Source organism: Lynx canadensis, chromosome B4 (genome assembly GCF_007474595.2).
Source record: "Lynx canadensis isolate LIC74 chromosome B4, mLynCan4.pri.v2, whole genome shotgun sequence".
In the NCBI taxonomy this organism is placed as follows: Eukaryota; Metazoa; Chordata; class Mammalia; order Carnivora; family Felidae; genus Lynx; species Lynx canadensis.
The window spans coordinates 111,217,241-111,237,449 of NC_044309.1; the positions used below are offsets into that span (position 1 = coordinate 111,217,241).

Consider the following 20,209-nt stretch of genomic DNA (forward strand, 5'->3'; position numbering starts at 1 on the left):
ACTGTCGGATTTGTCATTTAAAACTCTTATCTATCTATTAACAGTGCCACCTTAGTGAGAGTGATTCATACCCCAACAGGATTTATGTTTATCTGGGGTGGTTATCATTCATTCACCTTGGGCCTATATAGCTAGCATATAGCAAAGCAAGGTCTCTTAAGCTACCCCTAACTTTTCACAAACCAACTCAAGCACCTTCCTTAGTTGAATCCCCTGCACTGTCAAATCAGAAAGGACCTACCAGGAGGTTTTATGATTCAGGGTTCACTTCTGTTAGCAGGGCCATACTTCCCTGGTTAGGAGTAAATGTGAACAGGAATATAGCGAGAAATCTCTCCTTAACTCTTAGAGATACTGCAGAATCAGTGCCAAGACAACACCTGCCCAAAAAAGAGCCTTAGACTCTTTGACCAAAGTTGATAATAGGTCAGTCCTTGACTAGCTTTTAGCTGAGCAAGGAGGTGTCTGCACTGTGGCCAACACCACCTGCTGCACCTGGATTAACACTTCTGGGGAAGTTAAAACTCAGTTACGTAAGATCATTGAGCAACCCACTTGGCTTAAAAAGGAAGTTGACCAGCCAACCTGGAATTTCCTAGTCAGCACTAGGAGATTTGGTGGCGGCAGCAGGACCAAAGGAGATTTCCAACAGCTCTGGGGACAAAGAGAAATACAGGCGTGGTACCTGCAAACCCTTTTTTGAGTTTAGTCTTTCCTGCTGCTTCCGAAGGCCATGAAAATAATACAGCAAACAGAATGTTAGCCCAATGCCTTGAGATGATCTCCAAGGTTTCTAAGCTTAATAAGATATAAATTTATGCATGGGAAATGCCTGACAGCTCCTCCTGCTATTTGCCCTGTTACTCAAAAGTGGCATCCATGGTTTCCACTTTCTACCCATTCCTCCTCCCCCCACCAAAACCCCCATGTGAGACATGACTCCTGGGAAAGGTCCTTCCAAGCACCAATTGACAAATAGAGAAAAATATTTCAATCAAAATTAATGATCTGATGCTTGATCAGTGATGCTTTCTGAGAAACATCTTAATCAAAAGGGGGAAAGTGAAAACAAATCAAGGAAATCTGATTTAAAATGCAGTTGGGAAGCCATGAAGGGAGAGTTCCCATGCACACAGTGCTCATCTCAGCTTACATGAGCAGCAGGAAGGAGGAAGGTTTCCACATGCCTCAGTAATAGCAAACTGCTCACCACTTGCAGCCAGTGAGAAACCACCACAGTCTTAAACTCTTCTTCTCTAATACAATTATGTTCAGAACAACCCTCTTTAATTTCCTCCCAGAGCCTCGTACTGTCTTCCTCAGACTTATCTACAGTTTGCCATAATTTGCTTGTCCTGAATTACAATTCCCCTGCTATTCCTGAATAAACTCATCTTTGTTTAATTAAATTACCACTTGTTTTATTTAAGGTTAACAATCTCAGAATTATGTTCTTTTGGGTTTTTTTTTCCCTAGGTCTTAGCAACTGAGTGTGAGTGGGTGAAAGTTTCCTGTCAAAGTCCAGGCCACTTAAAAGACATATGTAATTGGAATGCCTGGGTGGTTCAGTTGGTTAAGCGTCTGACTCTAGATTTTGGCTCAGGTCATGATCTCAAAGTTCATGGGTTTGAGCTCTGCGTCATGCTCTGCTTGCTTGGGATTCTCTCTCTTCTCCTCTCTCTCTCAAAAATAAACAAACATTTTAGGAGGAAAAAAAAAGATATATATAATGATTTTGTTAGAAAAGGGAAAAAGAGAGTATGCTTTCAGAAAGTAAAGCCTGGAAAGGTTGAGAAAATAAGATGCCTAAAACGAATCAGGCTTCTAGGCTGAAGGCTTGGGGTAAAAACGTGGACTGGAGCTACAAGAAACACCAGAATCCGGATGACATGTGAAGTCTTAGATGTGCATGGCATCATCCAAGGAGAGTATACAAAGAGGAGTGTGCACAGATAAATGGAAACCTGAGGCCCACCAACATCTAAAGGAAAACACAGAAGGCTGATACATGATCGGCCAAATAGGAAGAAAGAAAACGCTAAGAATCTAATATTAAGAAAACCAGAACAGAATGGTTTGAAAAGGAAATATAAAGGTGCTTGGTTAGCTCAGTTAGAAGAGCATGCAACTCTTGGGGTGCCTGGGTGGCTCAGTAGGTTAATAAACATCTGACTCTTGATTTTAGCTCAGGTCATGAACTCATAGTCATGAGATCAAGCCCCGTGTGGGGCTCTGCAATGACAGCGTACAGCCTGCTTGGGATTCTCTCTCCCTCCTTCTCTGTCCCTCCCCTGCTCATTCTCTCAAATAAATAAACCTTAAAAAAAAAAAAGAACAACATGCAACTCTTGATGTTGGGGTAGTGAGTTTGAGTCCCATGTTGGGTGTAGAGATTACTAAAAAAATAAAAAATAAAAAAATAAAATAAAAAGGAAGTGTATCGCACTCAGAAAAGTGAACTTAAAACAACTCTGATATTATACTACTTCAGGCTCTATCAAGTACAACTTTAAGAAATAATATATATGCAACAAAGTTAGAGAAGTAGTGTTACAATTACCTTCAAAAAATTCATAAGCAATGAAAACTAGTGAGCTGAGCAGGTATTCAATTAAATGCATAATTCTCTATTACAGCAGCAATAAATTTCCAGGACAAGGTCATGCAGGATTATCAATATCAAACCCTTGTTGGTAACTCTGTACAAGTATTAAAATATGCGTGGCTGGCATACCATGGCGATGGGAATCCTTCCTGAGTGCCTGAAAGAGCTGTGCCAACCTGTATAACCAAGCACATCCATCAGAGCATCAGAGGATTCTTGCAGTAGCCTATAAGTCAACAATGATTCATGCTGGGCAGCGGATGATTTTTTTTTTAGAGTTAAAATATATTTCCATGTGTGAATGTTAGTTTTCTTGTATTACATCATGAAGACCTGGTCAAAAGCACACCATTACTAACAGTCTTACCTCTAGGAGTGTGAACATAAACTGCCAGCATTATGGAGACATTAGTCAGCCAGAGACGATTACTGTTGACTTTACCTTGCTTTCTACCACACACCTCTTTTGTTTCTTTCTACCACTGTTTCCTTTTCTTATTCCCTTTGCTTTTTTTCTCTCTTATACCTAATTTTAGCAACTACTACTTCAGAAACTTAGTGTCTCATTTGCTTTCTTGCCTCTTTACAACGCTATGGAGCCATCCATGTCTCTTACAAAATACCACTCAGTACCTGTCTTTAATCTGTATACATTCATTGTTACCCCTTATTTAAAGTGGTACTACTGAATGATAAACATGCTATCAGGGCTAGAGACCTGCGTTCCAGAAATCTCTTTATTAGACAGTCTCCTCTACCATCCAATATAAAATATAACATAGATAACATAGGAACACATTAAAATGGAAAGGATACCGAAAGCTAGGTTAAAAGTAAAAGGATCAATAAATAGGATTTACAACAGGAATAAGAAAATCAATACAGGAAAACAATAAAGATAATGAAAAAAACTACAGGGATAATTGCATGTAGTTAGGATGTTGTAAGAAGGTAATTCTGTCATAAAAGTATATTCTTAGATTCTGACGACTCTTAAGAGAGGTGCTTTCTCTAATAAAGCAGAAATATGAGGTGACAAGTCTTTATTTCAGTTAACCTTGAAATTTATACTTCCAATTCTTTTAAGAGTAGAGATGGCTACATTTTTAATATGGAAATCACATCTGGCTCAAAACACTTCCTATTCATCAGTACACATTAAGAATGTCTCAAATCCAGTTAAAGGAGTACTCTGCTGGAAGACGAGCAGTAAATTAGCAGGCCAAATGAGGAAGCACACAGATACAACTTCCTGAACAGGGCATATTTTAAAAAGACTGACTGAGCAACAGAACCTTTATTAAACTCAAAATGGTTTTCACTATAAAACTCCTGCCAACCAAAAATACTATTTGAGAAGACAGAACACAGGTACCTCTTTCTTAATATTGTCAACTCTTTTGTAAGTTGTATGAGCTGAACTTTCATAACAGGCGATATAATATAGTGGTTAAAAGCATGTAGCTAGAATGTCAAGGTTTGAATCCCTGCTCTGGCACCTTAAGAGCTGTGAGACTTTGAGTAAGCCGATTAACCTTTTTGTGTTGTGGATTCTTTGGCTGTAAAAAAAGGTAAGGCTGTTGTGAGGATAAAGTGAATTAATATTTGTAAGTGCTAACAACAACCTACTGGGAACAAAAAAGCATTACCTATGTATTATTTTTGTTGTAACTGCTCTTAAGAAATGTCTTAAGCTGTTCCTCCTCCAGATTTTATAGCAATCTAATAGCCACATCCCCAATATTTCCGATTTTCCTTTTCCACTCAATTTTCTCTTAAGCAGACATCAATAATACACTATGCATTTCATCTAGCTGTCTTGTAAATTTGTCTCCCCCTTGTAGAAATAAGTCAGGGATTGTTTTATTGACGAATATATCTACCCAGCCAAGAAAAGTACCTACCACAGAGCAGGCAGAATATCCCAGCAATTCTAAGGTGCACATATTCTTACACTGTGTTAACACTGATGAGATTGGGATGTAACTTAATTACACACTTATAATTATCTTACGATTAAAACTGCCAACACTAATTCTTTCTTTAGAGGGAATAAACACCATATGGCAATTAACAACCTAGATCTGATGAAAGACTATATGTATCAATGAATAAATTAATGAATGAAAGAATTAAAGAAACTTCAGTTTTCCTAACCAAACTTCATGTTCTTTAAAAAATTATTTTAATCTCACTTTCCCTCACGATAAGCAGCTTATATTAACAAAAGAGTACTTATTGTCTGGATCATTTTCTTGGGCAAACCCCTGGCTGATTACCCCTGATGATGATTTATTTACTATCATTTGCCTAGTTGATCAGTGACAAAATGTTCATTAGCTTTCTTAATAAATTATTTCTAAATTAAACTAAAACTGTTCCTCTGGAAACAATATTCTTATGAAGGCTGGTGCTGTTTTTATTTAATCTTACAAATGTAAACACAAATATAATGCTTAAAATGGTTTGTTCATATTCTTTAAAAGAATCTTTCAAAATGACAAACTGTTTATATACAACCAGTAAAGACAAAAGTTTGTACAAATTTTAACAAAAATTCACAATACTAGGAAGAAGATGAGCAAGAATTTTCTAAGAATAAAAGAGGGAAATAGATTTCATATATTTATTTCATAGCACAAAGCAGCAACAATGAACATCAAATTTTGAGTGTTTAAGTGAATTATTTCTAGTAATTACCTACAGCTCCCATCATATTGTAAGAAAGATACATAACCATCTCCTCCCCAAATTTCAAAACTATTGTACTAAATGCAAAATTTTTCAGTTAACTTAATAAACTTCACTAATTAAACTAAAATCAATGTAAGGAGTACAGCCCAAAATAACAAAAAAGAATACAAAAAATAAACAAAAGAAAGTGCAATACAAACTAATGAGAATCACGTCTATTAAAAATGAGAACAGACCATGTTGGGGTGTTAAGTTATTAGAAGACAAGAATTTTGATTAACTAATAGCAGAGGAATACAAAGACATGGTTGAAGGATGTGTAGTTAGGTGATAAAACTGAAGTTCATTATCACCTTTTATGGACAAACTATGTAATTATATTGAGGATTTTTTATAATGTTTCCTATTAATTTGGTGATTATGAAACATCCAACAATTAGGTTTTAGGTTAAATGGATAAAGTACATATAGTTGAATTAATGAATATACTGAGAACAGCACATCAATATACAATTCTCTAAACAGGATATAAAGTTAGCTAATATTTCAAAATGGGTTTGAATAACGAACAAGCTACAAATTTTGTTAACTTACTATCTGTTACAGTCCATGGGTTTGTTCCTGAATCCTAGAATTTACATCAACAACAGGGATCCCAGCTACCTTAAAATGGTATAGCATATTAAGGTATAACTAAGAAGCTCATGTTTCTAAGTAGTTCTGACTTAAGGAAAAGATCCAGAAGATACAAAGGCTTAACAGGTCTTACAGAAAAAAGAACATACTCCAAGTGATCAAGGAAGCCCTTTCCAGACATGTGTGAATGATGTGTAAATGCTGATACTGGATTCGTCAAGATCATGCTACTTCAGAAAAATTAATTACCTACCACTTCTTTAAAACAATTAGGAATTTAAATAGCAATTCAAATGTGTATATATATATTTTATAGATATATAGGGTTAAAGAAATTTTTAATGAAATTTAAAATCAAAAAAATTTTTAAAACAATTTTGGAAGTAACTTTTTGCTATTACTTTTAATTTTGTGACAGTATGGCATGACATAAGATGTTTCAAAAAAAAATATTCAAGAAAAACATTTCTGGGGGCACCTGGCTGGCTCAGTTGCAAGAGCATGAGACTCCTGATCTCAGGGTTCTGAGTTCAAGCCCCATGTTGGGTGTAGAGATTACTTAAAAATAAATAAATGAACTTAAAGAAAGAAAAACATTTTTGCATAATTTCCCTGGAACTGGCTTTGGAATGTGTACTAGTCTACTTCAACTTTTACATTAATAACTGCCCATCCCTACTAAAATAAAGTACAATCATCAAACATTCAGCATATCTCTCTCCTTCGTTTGTAAACAGGAAATGCCTTTCTGAAACTTTCTAAACCTTAATTTTCTCTTCAACATGATGAACGTATAAAAGGTCATCTATCTCAAACCGTTTCAAAGACCATAATGCAATAAAGTCATAACTTTTCCTTTCTTGATTCTCAAGAAGAAACTTACTACAAATTGAGAATTATGAAAGCAAAGACTTCCTTGAAACAGGCAAACTGAACATAATTCTAAGACTGAAAATTAGTTTTCATTAAAGAAAAGGTCTGCTACGTAAAAAATTGGCATCTAATCTTTAGGATCTTCTGAACTAATTACTAAAGTTTAGGGTAAAAACAAATTGGTCAGCTACTGGCAGTGACAACTATTTTAAGCCACCTTATAAAATGAAGGATAAGTGAGGATTTATTTTCACTGAATCCCCTGGGTGGGTGGGTGGGGGAGGATTCCATCCTCTATAATTCCAGCAGAAAGGCAAACTTGTTATTGTAAACAAGCAGCAATAACATGCACACTAGTACAAGTATTTCCTCCCACCAACCTAAAATATATAAATTAGGTGCGCCTAGGTGGCTTAGTTGGTTAAGCGTCAGACTTCAGCTCAGGTCATGATCTCACAGTTCGTGAGTTCGAGCCCCACGTTGGGCTCTGTGCTGACAGCTCAGAGCCTGGAGCCTAACTCAGAAACTGTCTCCCCCTCTCTCTCTGCCCCTCCCCCACTCGTGTTCTGTCTCTGTTTCTCAAAAATGAATAAACGTTAAAAAAAATATATATATATATAAATTAATTTGCAACATTATTTCTTGATCTAAAGTTCTGTTAATTGCACAATCTGATAACTGACTCATCTTAATGTCACTAAAATTATGATATAATCATACAATAACCAAGACAATATAAACATGTTTACAAATCTACAGTACTCTTCGTACAAAGAACTAAAAACAAACATAACACAACTCACCTTCATTGGGAGATGTTTTCAACCTGCTGCAAATTCCATAGACATCTCCATAGCTTTCCTGTATTTTTCGTAATGCATCTGTAGACCTGAGCTCCATGAGAGCCCGCAGCTCCGCGAGCGTAATTCCAAAGTCTCCATCATGATTAGCTTCCTTCAAAGAGTTTTTTACTCCACTATATGCAACTGAGTTGTTTGCCATGTCGCCCATTACAAGTATTATTTATTAGGAGGAAAATGTTTCCCAAAAGACTCTAATTTTCACTTGATGTATTTCCAAGTTGAAAATTTTTTAAATATGAAAATCTTTCTTAAACCAAACACTCATTGTAGGACTTTCTAGAGCAGCATCAGCAGCATTTCCCAGAGAAGTATCTTGACCTTTGGCCCATGACTAGTTTCTTCATATCAATCATGAGATGTACATATCTGTAAGAAAATATTTAAAAGTTAATAAAATCCATCTTTTACAGCATTATGCATATAAGCATATTTTCTAAATGTCATCAGGTAACTAATGAAAAACATAAAAATATTTTTAACTGTAGTCTCATGTGTGTAAAGTTTTTGCATGACAAAAGATCAAAGTATAACCACTAAATAAAATTGTATTTCAAGATATTAGATCCCATCGTTATTAAATGAAACTGCGTTTCACATGACTGAATTTTATGTTTCCATTCAGTATTATGGTTATTAATAGTTATTATTAAGCACTTACATTCCAAGCACTATTTCTTTAAGTTCATTCCATTTAATCATCACAATGTAATTCCACGAGGTGTTATTAACTCCTTATTCTACTGAGAAGAGTAAGCCTCAGAGAATTTGAGGAGTTTCTGCACACCTAACAAATGCCTAAAACAGATGAGCTGTGATGTCTCCAACCCATGTTCCTTCTAATACGTGGACCATTCTCTCCAAACCTTTCATACAAAATAGACCTTGAAAGGGCACAAAGCACAACAAACACCCCAATGTGCTTTCCTGCAATTTTCCTTGGCCACTCTGTGACACCACCATCTTTTGTCTTCCTAAAACTATCTTCCACCATGATTTGTCACATGTCACCATCTCCATTCTTCCCTTGACCCGCCATCCAAAGAAATTCTCTACCCATGAGTCACTCTTTATTACTACTCTGGGGTTTTTTTGCTGGCCTTTAGTATTATCTAAAATTACCGTGTTTACTTGTCAGGTTTGCCCATTAGTACATCCTGGGAATCGAGAACAGTGCCAGGCACATGGCAGACATTCAGTAAGTGTTTAAGCAATAAATGGATGCATTATGGGGCACCTGGGTGGCTCAGCTGGTTAAGTGTCTCACTTTAGCTCAGGTCATGATTTCATAGTTCGTGAGTTCGGGCCCTGTGTTGGGCTGTGTGCTGACAGCTCAGAGCCTGGACCCTGCTTCAGATTCTGTGTCTTCCTCTCTCTCTGTTCCTCTCCAACTCATGCTCTCTCTCTCAAAAATAAACATTAAAAAAACTTAAAAAATAAATGGATGCATTACTTAAATTTTCTGAATAATAATTTCAAGTTCTCCTTGTACTCTAAACTACCCAAAGATGAGTGTTCAACTTTTATCTCCATCCATGTCCTTTAATCACCTCAACCTTAACATGACCAACAATGGATTCATCTTATTCCCTAAATAGGTAACTCCCTTCCTCAGTCACCATTATTCTAATCACCTGGGCTTGGAATCCTAAGTCATCTTTGATTCCATTCACTTCAGCTTCAATCAGTCACTGAGTTAATTCTTCCTTTGAAAATCCCGTTTTACATAACCTTTTTCTTTCTCATCATCAAGTCCCTCCTCCACAAATTATAATCACTACCCCGTATGTTCTCTCTCATTCTAATATTCCTTTTATCCAACGGCATGCTCTTTGCTGCCACCTTTTTTTTTTTTTTTTTTTTTAAGTAGGCTTCATACCCAGTGCAGAGCCCAATGAGAAGCCCAATGCAGGGCTTGAACTCACAACTGTGAGATCAAGACCTGAGCTGAGATCAAGAGTCGGACACATAACTAAGCCACCCAGGTGCCCCAACTGCTACAGTTAGTTTTTGAAACAGTTTTCATGCCATTATATCTAAACTTACAGGGTGAAAATACAGCTCTACTGCTTATGCCTGTTTGGCACTCAAACCTAAGCTTTATTTTATCTATTCAGTCTCTCTCCCTCCCCAAGTACCCACTCTTCAATATTTAATAAATAAGATGTTCAGTGATTGGGAACTAGAAAAGATTACTGGCAAGCACAATTAATCTTCATTTATTAAGCTGTTATGAGAATGTTTGTAATGGTATGTGATTCTCATAGTTCAATATGCATCCAGATGCCTGGGCCTCAACTCCACAGTTTAGATTCAGTAGGATTAGGGTAGGCTCCATCATTTGCCCTTTTTTTTTTTTTTTAATATTTTTTAAAGTTTATTGTATTTATTTTGAGAGAGAGACAGAGAGTCAGAGACAGAGAATCCCAGGCAGAGCTTGAACTCAGGAACTGTGAGATCATGACCTGAGCCGAAATCAAGGGTCGGATGCTTAACTGACTGAGCCACACAGGTGTCCCTTCAACATTTGCCTTTCTAACAATTCCTAGGTGATACAGATGCTGTCAGTCCATGCAGCACACTGTGAGAACCAGTGGACAGGAGAATGGGTTAAAAACTTTGAAATTCATACCAGCTGGTTGAGGAAAATTTCCTTGCCTTGGGTTAAATGTGCAAGGATGTGATAGCTATAGATTCTATAAGACAATTTCTTTCATTGCCTGCTTCCTCCCACTTCACAAATCCTCCCTGTTTGCCCAATTATTACCAATTTTACTCATCTCCTAGGAAAAGTGGTTCCCTCCTAGTCACACATCAATTATTATAATAACTCAACTCCAAAATCTAGAGAGGGTGGTTATTTGATAATATCCCTGAGTTTCCAACCCAAATTTGCTGGCATCTGAATTATTATGCTAATCCTAAATAAATTATTATTTGTTCAAGAGATAAATTCCTAACGAAGTCTCTGTGTCGGAGGCATCTATGCCATCAGTCCTCTGGTTTCCTCCACAAAGAGGAATTTTCCTCAACAGTGGCTTCCTACCCCATTAATTACCACTGAGGTAAAACAAGCTGCCTGACAGATTTTCCAAAAGTAACTAGGCAGATGTGGTTTCTTCACCTTTCTGCCTTCTTTTGGAAGCCAGATGTCTGCAGAACTCATACACATCGGTCTGAGTTAGTAGGGTAGGGACAGACCCCCCCGGTTAAAAAAAAAAAAACTACTACCGTTCAAAGTTGCTGGGGTGGGGTAAATAACTATGCCTGTAGTTTGGGGTTCAACATTAGAGCTTCCCTGTTGTCACACAAAAAACAAATCCTCCATTTCAGCTTCCGTCAATATTAAAACTAATATTTTTACTCCTATGTGTCAGTTGTTGCCTTTGCTCTTGACAGAATGCAAAAATGGGAGAAATGAGTGTTAAAGGGTTCTGTTCCATTTCTCAACAATAAGGGGACATATCAGAGCTAGGATCTGAATTTCTGTTTGTGACTCAAAAGCCATGCTCCCTTCCCTACACTGCCTCTACTTTAGGTCTTCACATTTATTAGATTCAAATAGAAATTGTCATAGGTCAAAAAACAGCCAAATGTACCAGTTTATATAATAAAATCAGAATTCAAGACACTACAGTGGGTATTTGTTATTTGCCAACTCAGCATCCTTTCCCCCACTTTTCAGCAATAGTCCCACTTTTGTTTAGGGATCTGCCCTTCCCCGACTCTCAGTGTAGTCTCATGAGGTTCCATCCCACATCCAAACATTCCCCTGGCCATAATAACTGGTTCAGGAATGCTCATATGACCCAACAAAGGCCAAGAGGGCAAGGAGGCTTCTGCTGTGACTCTGGGGCAGAGACTTGTCTCTTCTTACTGAACTTAAATCTGACATGGCAAAAACCTCTGTGACTGGATCCAAAAGGGAAGGAAAGACAGAGAGGGAGGAAAGGAGAGAGGAAAGGAATGTGCCTGTCAGTGCTGGATCACTTGAGCCCCTTGGTCAATCCATGTCTCAAATCTGTTCTATCCCTGGATTTTTTTAGTAATTTGTCAGTAAGTTCCCTACCGAGGTTGAATTTTCTATCACTCTACAAACCACATAGCTTTGTTAAATACATGATTACCAATTATATCCAGTCCCCCTACTGTTTAAAGAAGTCCAGGCAAAAGCACCAAATGCAAAATGAGCCACTTTCCAAAAGAGGGCAATTTGTAACTACCTACAAGTTATATCATCAGGATGTTGTGTATTTCGGGATCTACTATAGCCTTCTCCACTATTTTCCTTTCTATCCACTTTCATTCCTCCATTCACTGAACTAGCGGACAAAGGTGCTTAGAACAATAAAGTTTTGTTGTTTATTCACTACAAAATGACAAGAGGGGGGCACACTATTTGAGATCGTGATACAACAGAAAGTAGATCTGTTTTGCTTTTCTGTGTTGTCTAAAAGATTTTGATCTTCCATTTGAAAAATTTATGAAGAAATCCTGTTATGTGGAAGCCGAGGCCCTAACAAGGGGGATTTTTAAAGAAAACACACAGCTACTCTATGGGGGCCTACTGGCCTCCATAACTTATCCCTTATCCCCAGATGACCTCTCTAGCCAAATGACTACTGGTAGTCTTTGAAGGATTATGAAAAAAGACAGAGGTAGTTTAAGACTGGAGTTAGGCAAAAACAGTTACAGTCTTCAAAAAGCAGGATAAGATGGAATCCAACTGACACATGAGCTTTACTATGAATGAGCAGGGCCCTCAAAAGACCAAAACATGACTTGAGGTCCTAGTTATGAGTGGAGCTCATAATTAATCACTAATTGCAATTTCAATTCCTTCTTTCACAAGAACACTTAACTTACAGAGATCATGAAATGGTTGTATGGACGTTATCTAGACTCAACAATGAAAACCACAAAGACTGCATATCAGAAAAACTCAAAGAAAAACAGGCAAACAGTTAAGTAAATTGTGGGATGAAATACGAAGCTGGAGCTTCATTTCAGAGCTCTAAAAAGGATTATTATTATTATTATTATTATTATTATATTATTACATAGTAACATGAAATTCTTGCAGACCAAGTATAAAATATGTGCTCCTGAAGTGTATTAGAACAAAGACGGACAACCTGGAAGACATTACCGGGTTCCTCATTCCTGACTTCTAAACTATTGTTGGTGATTTACAAACACAGTATTTCTGTTTCTCCAGTCTATAGATGGCTTGAAGCTAGGTGAGCCAGCAAATGTTTGATGACAGAATCAGGATCCAGAAAGACAGGTAGGAATGAGAAGATATATTTAATTGTTACAAAATGCACTAACTTGATGTTAGTTAACACGAGGTAAGTGCTTCCACTGGGCCCCAAAGCGAGTATGTTCTTAGGCAGCAAGGACAGGACTCTAACATCAATAAAGTTAGGAAACAGACCTATTCTGCTTTGCCTTGGACATACACACCAATAATATTACTGGCTCATCTATAAAATATAGATACAAAAACAGTACCCATCTCTTTAAATGTGTTAATATATGGAAAACTATTTGAACTTAGCCTAGAACACAGTTAATGGTAAACACGTTAGCTACTTTTATTAAGAATGTTTGCAGATATATTCTACAGAGAATATCCCCGCTCTCCTCAAATGAGAAGGGCCGCTGAGCCATTTCAGATGAGGAATGTTTGAAGGAATAAGATTTCTAAACCTAAAGGAAAAGATTCTATTTTTTTAATTAAAAAAATTTTTTTTTAACATTTATTCATTTTTGAGAGACAGAGACAGTGTGAGAGAGGGAGGGGCAGAGAGAGGGAGACACAGAATCCGAAGCAGGCTTCAGGCTCCGAGCTATCAGCACAGAGCCTGATGCGGGACTCGAACCCACGAACCGTGAGATCATGACCTGAGCCAAAGTTGGACACTTAACCAACTGAGTCACCAAGGAGCCCCAGGAAAAGAGGATTCTGATGATAGTCCAATATAAAAGAAACTCTGTTATACAGATAAAACATATGGTGACTCAATGTATCAAAAAGACTGATGAATGACAGAAAGAGAGGCACCAACTTCTATTTGTATTATACATAACAGGCCCACTAGACTTTGCACTGGTATGGTATGAACAATAATAATAATCATAAACAATCTTTAATAATAAAGAGAACACTGTAGAGTCAAGAAACTAGTGCATTTAAGAAATGGAGGAAACTTAGTCTAGGGGACGAATGACCTCTGATGGCAAACTTCAAACATTTGAAATTTTATAGTGTAGAAAGTGACTAGATAGATGTTGTGGAGTACTGGAGGACAAAACTAGAATGTAAAACAGAGTAAGCTACAGACGAGTAGTTTTTGGCTACATAAGGCAGAACTCTTGTAACAAGTTATCCAAAATTGGAATAGGTCTATAACAGTTAATTTTACGGCAACTTGACTGGATCACAGGGCGCTCCGATATCTGGTTAAACATTACTTCTGTGTGTACCTACGAGGGTGTTTCTGAATGAGATTAGCATTTGAATAGGCAGACTAAATAAAGCAGACTGCCCTCCCCAGGGTGGGTGGGCATCCCAATTCATACAGGGCCTGAAATAGAACACAACTTGAAGAGGGACTTCGGAACACCTCTCAGCCTTCGTGCTCTGGCTGAGACATCCATCTCCCACCCTCAGACAGAAAATTACACCACTGGCTTTCCAGGGTCTTTGGTTTGAAGAAGGCAGATTGTGGGACTTCTCAGCCTCCCTAAATGCCTGAGAAAATTCCTCATAATAAATCACTCTACGTATATATTTCCAATTGGTTTTGTTTCTCTGGAGGACCCTAGTAAAGGGCCCCTAGGTCAGTGAGAACTCTCTCAGAGGCCTGGCGTTGATCAAGCAAGCTACTAAAAGAATGTATGGTTAGAGTGCTCAATACCTAAAGACAGCCCATGCCCTTTTTGTGACAACTCTAATCTTTAAAATTCCAATCCTATTTTAATTTTTAAAAATGTTTTGAAGAGAAAGCGCACACACACACACACACACACACACACACACACACGTATGCACAAGCAGGGGAGGAGCAGAAAGAAAGAGGGAGAGAGAGAATCTCAAGCAGACTTTGCACTGTCAGCACAGAGCCCTACACGGGGCTTGAACCGTGAGATCATGACTCGAGCAGAAATCAAGAGTTGGACGTTTAACAGAATGAGCCACCCAGGTGCCCCTGAAACGCCATTCCTATTTTAAAAGGTAACTCCACTGGTCTAACGCACTGAGCATGTTCTATACACATACACAACTGACTTCCTGTCAGCATCCCATTCTCCACTGACTCTGTTCAGCTTTTAAAAATCAAGACTCCATTTATGCAAGATTACTTCAAAGACAACAGACCCCAGACAGAAAAAGTATTCTTTCTTGTACATGATGTATGAAAGATCATGTACATACATCCAAATTAGATTTGAATATCTAATTTGAATATCTGCTAATTGTGGTCATAAGCTTAGAAAAGTCATTTGATTAATTTCAATTCCAAATTTAAACAAATTGGTTATAAATCAAAAGTAATTTGTTAGAAGCCAATCCTTTTGTTTAAACTTTCATTAGTCTTTTTATTTATTTTTTTTTTTTTAATTTTTTTTTTCAACGTTTATTTATTTTTGGGACAGAGAGAGACAGAGCATGAACGGGGGAGGGACAGAGAGAGAGGGAGACACAGAATCGGAAACAGGCTCCAGGCTCTGAGCCATCAGCCCAGAGCCCGATGCGGGGCTCGAACTCTAGGACCGCGAGATCGTGACCTGGCTGAAGTCGGACGCTTAACCGACTGCGCCACCCAGGCGCCCCTCATTAGTCTCTTTAAATGTCCACTGAATCAACTACAGATTCTCAAGTAATCTTGATTTTTTTATATCACCCCAAATTCAGAATGAAATTTCAAAACATAAAAATTTGTACTCCTCAATCTTACTCTTCAATTTTCTAATACTTGTAGATTTTGTAACTATTCAGCACATGAAGTTACTTTTGATTTCATATACTCTTTCCCCAAAATATTCAGTTTTCTTAAGGTATCTACACTGAAACAGCTCAATAAATGTCTTTGGGATATGCTGAAATAACTTAAGGGTTTAAGTCAAATTTCTATTTCCTAGCTCTAGCTCTAATATATGTCTCATTAAATTTTTAAAAGTACAAAATTAGTATCCACAAAGGTTTTTAATCTATGACTGGCTTTATAGGAACACAAATTATGGATCTGAGGCTTAAAAAAAAAAAAAGCTGGGGGTGCCTGGGTAGCTTAGTCAGTTAAGCACCGACTGATGATTTCACTTAAGGTCATGATCGCACAGTTGTGGGATCCAGCCCCAGTAGGGCTTTGTGCTGACAGAGTGTAGCCTGCTTGGGATTCTCTCTCTCCCTCTCTGCCTCTCTCTCATTCTCTCACTCTTAAAATAAACATTTAAAATAAATAAAAATGGTTTAAAAGTTGAAGCTAAAGATAGATTTTCACTCATTTAATAAGAGAATAATTGTTTAAAAGTTTCTAAGTCAAAATAAAATACTAACCACAAACAAATTTTAAAAGGCCATCATTCTGTTAAAAAAAAAAAAAATGGTTACAAAGGAATCATAGAATTTAACAGCTGAAAGGGATGTTGATCAAATCCAGTTGCTCATTTTATACCCGTAGAAACCAAACACACCCATAATCTTCTACTTCCAAAAAGAAAATGCTTATAATAAAAGAAAGCAAGCATTGAATACTCACAAAATCATTTAAAGAAAAAAAAAAAGAGTGAATGACCAAAATTAAATCACAGGATAGATCATAACAATGTACAGGTTGTAAAGAGGCTACTCCATGGAAATAGCTGGCATTTATTGTGCTTCAAAGTGGATACTGACACCCTAGCTGTTAGACACAACATTTGACTGACAAAAAGCTAAAAAATTGCTTTTGACTGCAGTCTTTCAAAAAGAATACTCACGAATCTTCATTTTCTTAAGTTTCTTTTTTTCTTTTAACATAAAAATTAATCCATCCTCCTTTGTAGACAAGTAGTTGGTGAGAAGAGGGATAACCAGGTTTGATAGCTGTTTCTCACTGTGGCTGCTATTGGTGCTTTCTTGTCAGTGCTAGCTCACCACTGAAGAAATCCAGCCTGGCCCGCACCGCTCCATTAGATAATAGGAGTGATCTTCTGTCCTAGGGACAACCTAAAACTTGCCACTTTGAATGCCCCTCTGGAAGGCTGGATAGTAGGACTACTATATAACTAAGTGTAAATTTAGGCCCATTATACTTAAATTTATATAAAGGCAAAAACCCTGCCTTTTTCATCTTTAATCTCCCATATCTTACCAAGAGGTACCTATGACCATTCAAAATATAGTCACTTTGCAGGGGAAAAAACAAAAAACAAAAGAAAACCTTATGCCTGATTCACATCCTACAAATGTAAAGTCTTCCAACAATTAAAACAATTTTTAAGAAGAAATGATAAAAATGTGCTGTAAACTGAAATAATGTGTAATATCAGATTAATGGTAGAAAGAAGATGCTTTATCCATAAGATGCATATCAAAGAGCAGAAACTTCCAGATCAAGAATGGTCATGTTTCTTTTACAGTTTTGTTATGCTCAGAGTGTTTTAATGAAATAACATGAGCATAACAAAACTGTAGGGACCAAGGACCAACTGTAAGAACCAAGGGATAACTCAATTTTAATATTCTCTGAACTCACACTTTTCATTTTTTAAGAGGCTCAAAAGAAAGCACACACACTGCATGAAGGAACATAAAGACTATAAAGCTTGTTTAGAAAAGTAATTTATATCAGGTGAGTAAAGTATGATACATATAAACAAGATTAAATTTACCAAACATGATTTCAGTTTTATAGAACTGATAAAAGCAGAAAATAAACATTGTCTACAATGTCTGATTTATTGGTCTCACAGGATTCATAAATACCATCACTGTGTCTGAGTTGACTAAAATTAGTCTCACTCCCCTCAGTAAATTACTTATCATCTACTAGACTCTTCCAGAGGCAGAGACTAAGTACAATACTTTGAAGGGCAAGTTACAGCTGCTGTCAGTGATAAATTCAGCAGGACCACTTTCGCAAATCTCTCAGGGTGGGCAACAAGTAGATTAGAATAGAGGAGGCACTAATTTGTTCTTCTCTTATAGCTTTTATTGCACAGCTGCAATGATTTGTTTACCTCTCTGTCTTCCCCAATGAACTGGGAACTCAAGGCAGGATTTGTGGCATTTAATTTTAACCCCCAGCACTGTCTGGAATACTACAGATGCTCCATATTTATTGAATAGAAATGTTCCTGTTTGAAACTTAAGCTAAAAATCAATTTGGAAAACTGGCTTTACAACTGTAAACAAAGACATTTTAAATAGAGCAAAAGAAAACCTCATAACCCTGTGTTTAAAATAATATGCTAGGCACATAGGGAGTTAAGAGTAGGTCATAGTATTCAAGGAATATTCACGCCACCTTGATATATAAGATACACAAGCTTAACTTTCCTTTAAATCCTTTCACATAATATTAAAAAGTACTTAAGATTTTCAAATGAACTATACAGTGACTGCTACATAACAATGGTTTTTAACCAGGGTCCTATATCCTTGAGGCTATGAAAAGTAAAAACGCTGAGTTTCAATATTTCATAAACCCTGGAGTAACTGATACATTTACTTGAGAAATCATTTGTTAGGATTACCCATACTAAATTAAAATTATACCAAATCAATATGGTAGTAAGGTTAGCAACTAGTTCTAAATAATACATAAAAATCTCACCCAGTTGGGGCCAATGGATAACAAAATCCTGAACTCCATACCTAACGTCATCTTTTCTGAAATTTGCTATTTCTACTTCATCTCCAATGCACAGATCAACCCATTCCAGGCTAGCTGCTTCTGTGCTACATCAAAACTACTCTTCGAGGTGACCACTGACTCTCTTGTTCTAAATCTAAAGGGCATATTTAGTCCTTCTTATCTGACCTACTGACAACCTTTGCCACTGCTAACCACTCCCTCACTCCTGAAATGTTCCGTTGCCTTAATTTCTCTGATGCTCCATTTCTGTTCCCACCACACTGCCATCTCTGGCTGCTTGTTTTCGTTTTCCGCTGCTTGTTCCTATTCTTGAACAATTGTCAAGGGAGTCAGTGGGGAGGGGTTGGGTGGCACTGTAAGCCTGACCATAATTGCTTTCATCTGTTTTTAGTGAGAGCATGAGATCAGTTTATAGATAATAGTTAAAATTTATTTGCATGTGCATTTACAAGGTTTATTTTTTTTCTGTCTCTCTCATATTTGGAACCTCACAATTCAATTAAAATGATAAAACCACACTGTAACCTTCTGGCTCAAAGTGTGAATGAAATCACCTCGTTTCCTTTTCCTAGCCTGAAACACAGCCCCTATTCCCCACAGCCTTTAGTTTATAAAGAAATATGTCAGCCCAAAGAAGAGATTCTATAAATTGATGATTCATCCCCCCTCCCCAGGGCTGTAAGACAACTACTCTTGCTTTTGATGGCACAGATTGTTTATGCCAACAAAGTACTTAATTAAGCAGAGTATGTGATAAAATTTTAATGTGAATGATCCCAAACACAGATATCTTGAAGATCACTATAGGTATTTTTGCTTTATGGTCAAGTCAGCTGGAATCCTCTTATTCCAAACACTGATGACATACCCCCTATCTCTTAAAAAAGTTGTTCTAATTTGCAATACTGATGATACCCATATATCTTAAAAGGCTGTTCTAATTTTGCAAAGTTGTACTTGATATAGTCAAAAAACACAATCCTTCTGAATGTACCACAGCTTGGTCACACACTGGATTATTAAAAGCATTTATATACTAATTCTACATATTTCAGATCAGTCATTCTCAAACTTCAGCATGCATCATAATCACATGACGGGCTCCTTAAAAGAGGATCGCTGGACCCCACCTGCACAGTTTCAATTCACTAGTAGATCTGGGGTAAGGAGCAAGAATTTACATTTCTAACAGCTTCTCAGGCGAAGGTGATGCCGATGCTGCCTGCTACTGATCTCTGGAGAGGCACTATTGTAGATCACTGTGCCCTGAACTTCGACTGTTGGATTATCACTTTAGTCCAAAATTCCCTCACGATAATATAAGCAAATTACTCATGGTTCCTCATTATGCGATTCTCAATTTGCATGAATAATTGAAAGGAGATCATTTCTAAAAATATTCTGTGAGCTGTTATTTTAAATTGCCTTGATTTTTAATACCAAGTATATTGATATACAAACACTGAAAATAATTTTTCATTCAAAGAAATAGAGACTCATACTGTTTCATTTGAACAAATGTAAAAGGACTTTAAACACCTAGAAGTATTAAATTTTAAGGAATTTAACAGAGAACTATAATTTTGATACCTACCTTCTCCTGCTGTTCCCCCAAATAAACTAGACTTTGTTTTGTCCTATTCTATTGTTCTATCTAGGCATTTCAGGAACTCTCA

At 37.0% G+C, this 20,209-nt stretch overlaps 1 protein-coding gene across 5 annotated transcripts in view; it reads right to left on the reverse strand.

Moving 5' to 3' along the window:
- ATP2B1 (ATPase plasma membrane Ca2+ transporting 1) overlaps positions 1 to 20,209 on the reverse strand; it is a 129,953-nt gene that overhangs the window by 63,680 nt on the left and 46,064 nt on the right. For all 5 annotated transcript variants that reach the window (XM_030323358.2, XM_030323360.2, XM_030323359.2 and 2 more), the window contains exon 2: positions 7,612 to 8,037. In XM_030323358.2, the coding sequence (XP_030179218.1) occupies positions 7,612 to 7,819 (208 nt within the window). In that variant the 5' untranslated portion in view covers positions 7,820 to 8,037. The remainder of the gene's footprint in view (positions 1 to 7,611; positions 8,038 to 20,209) is intronic.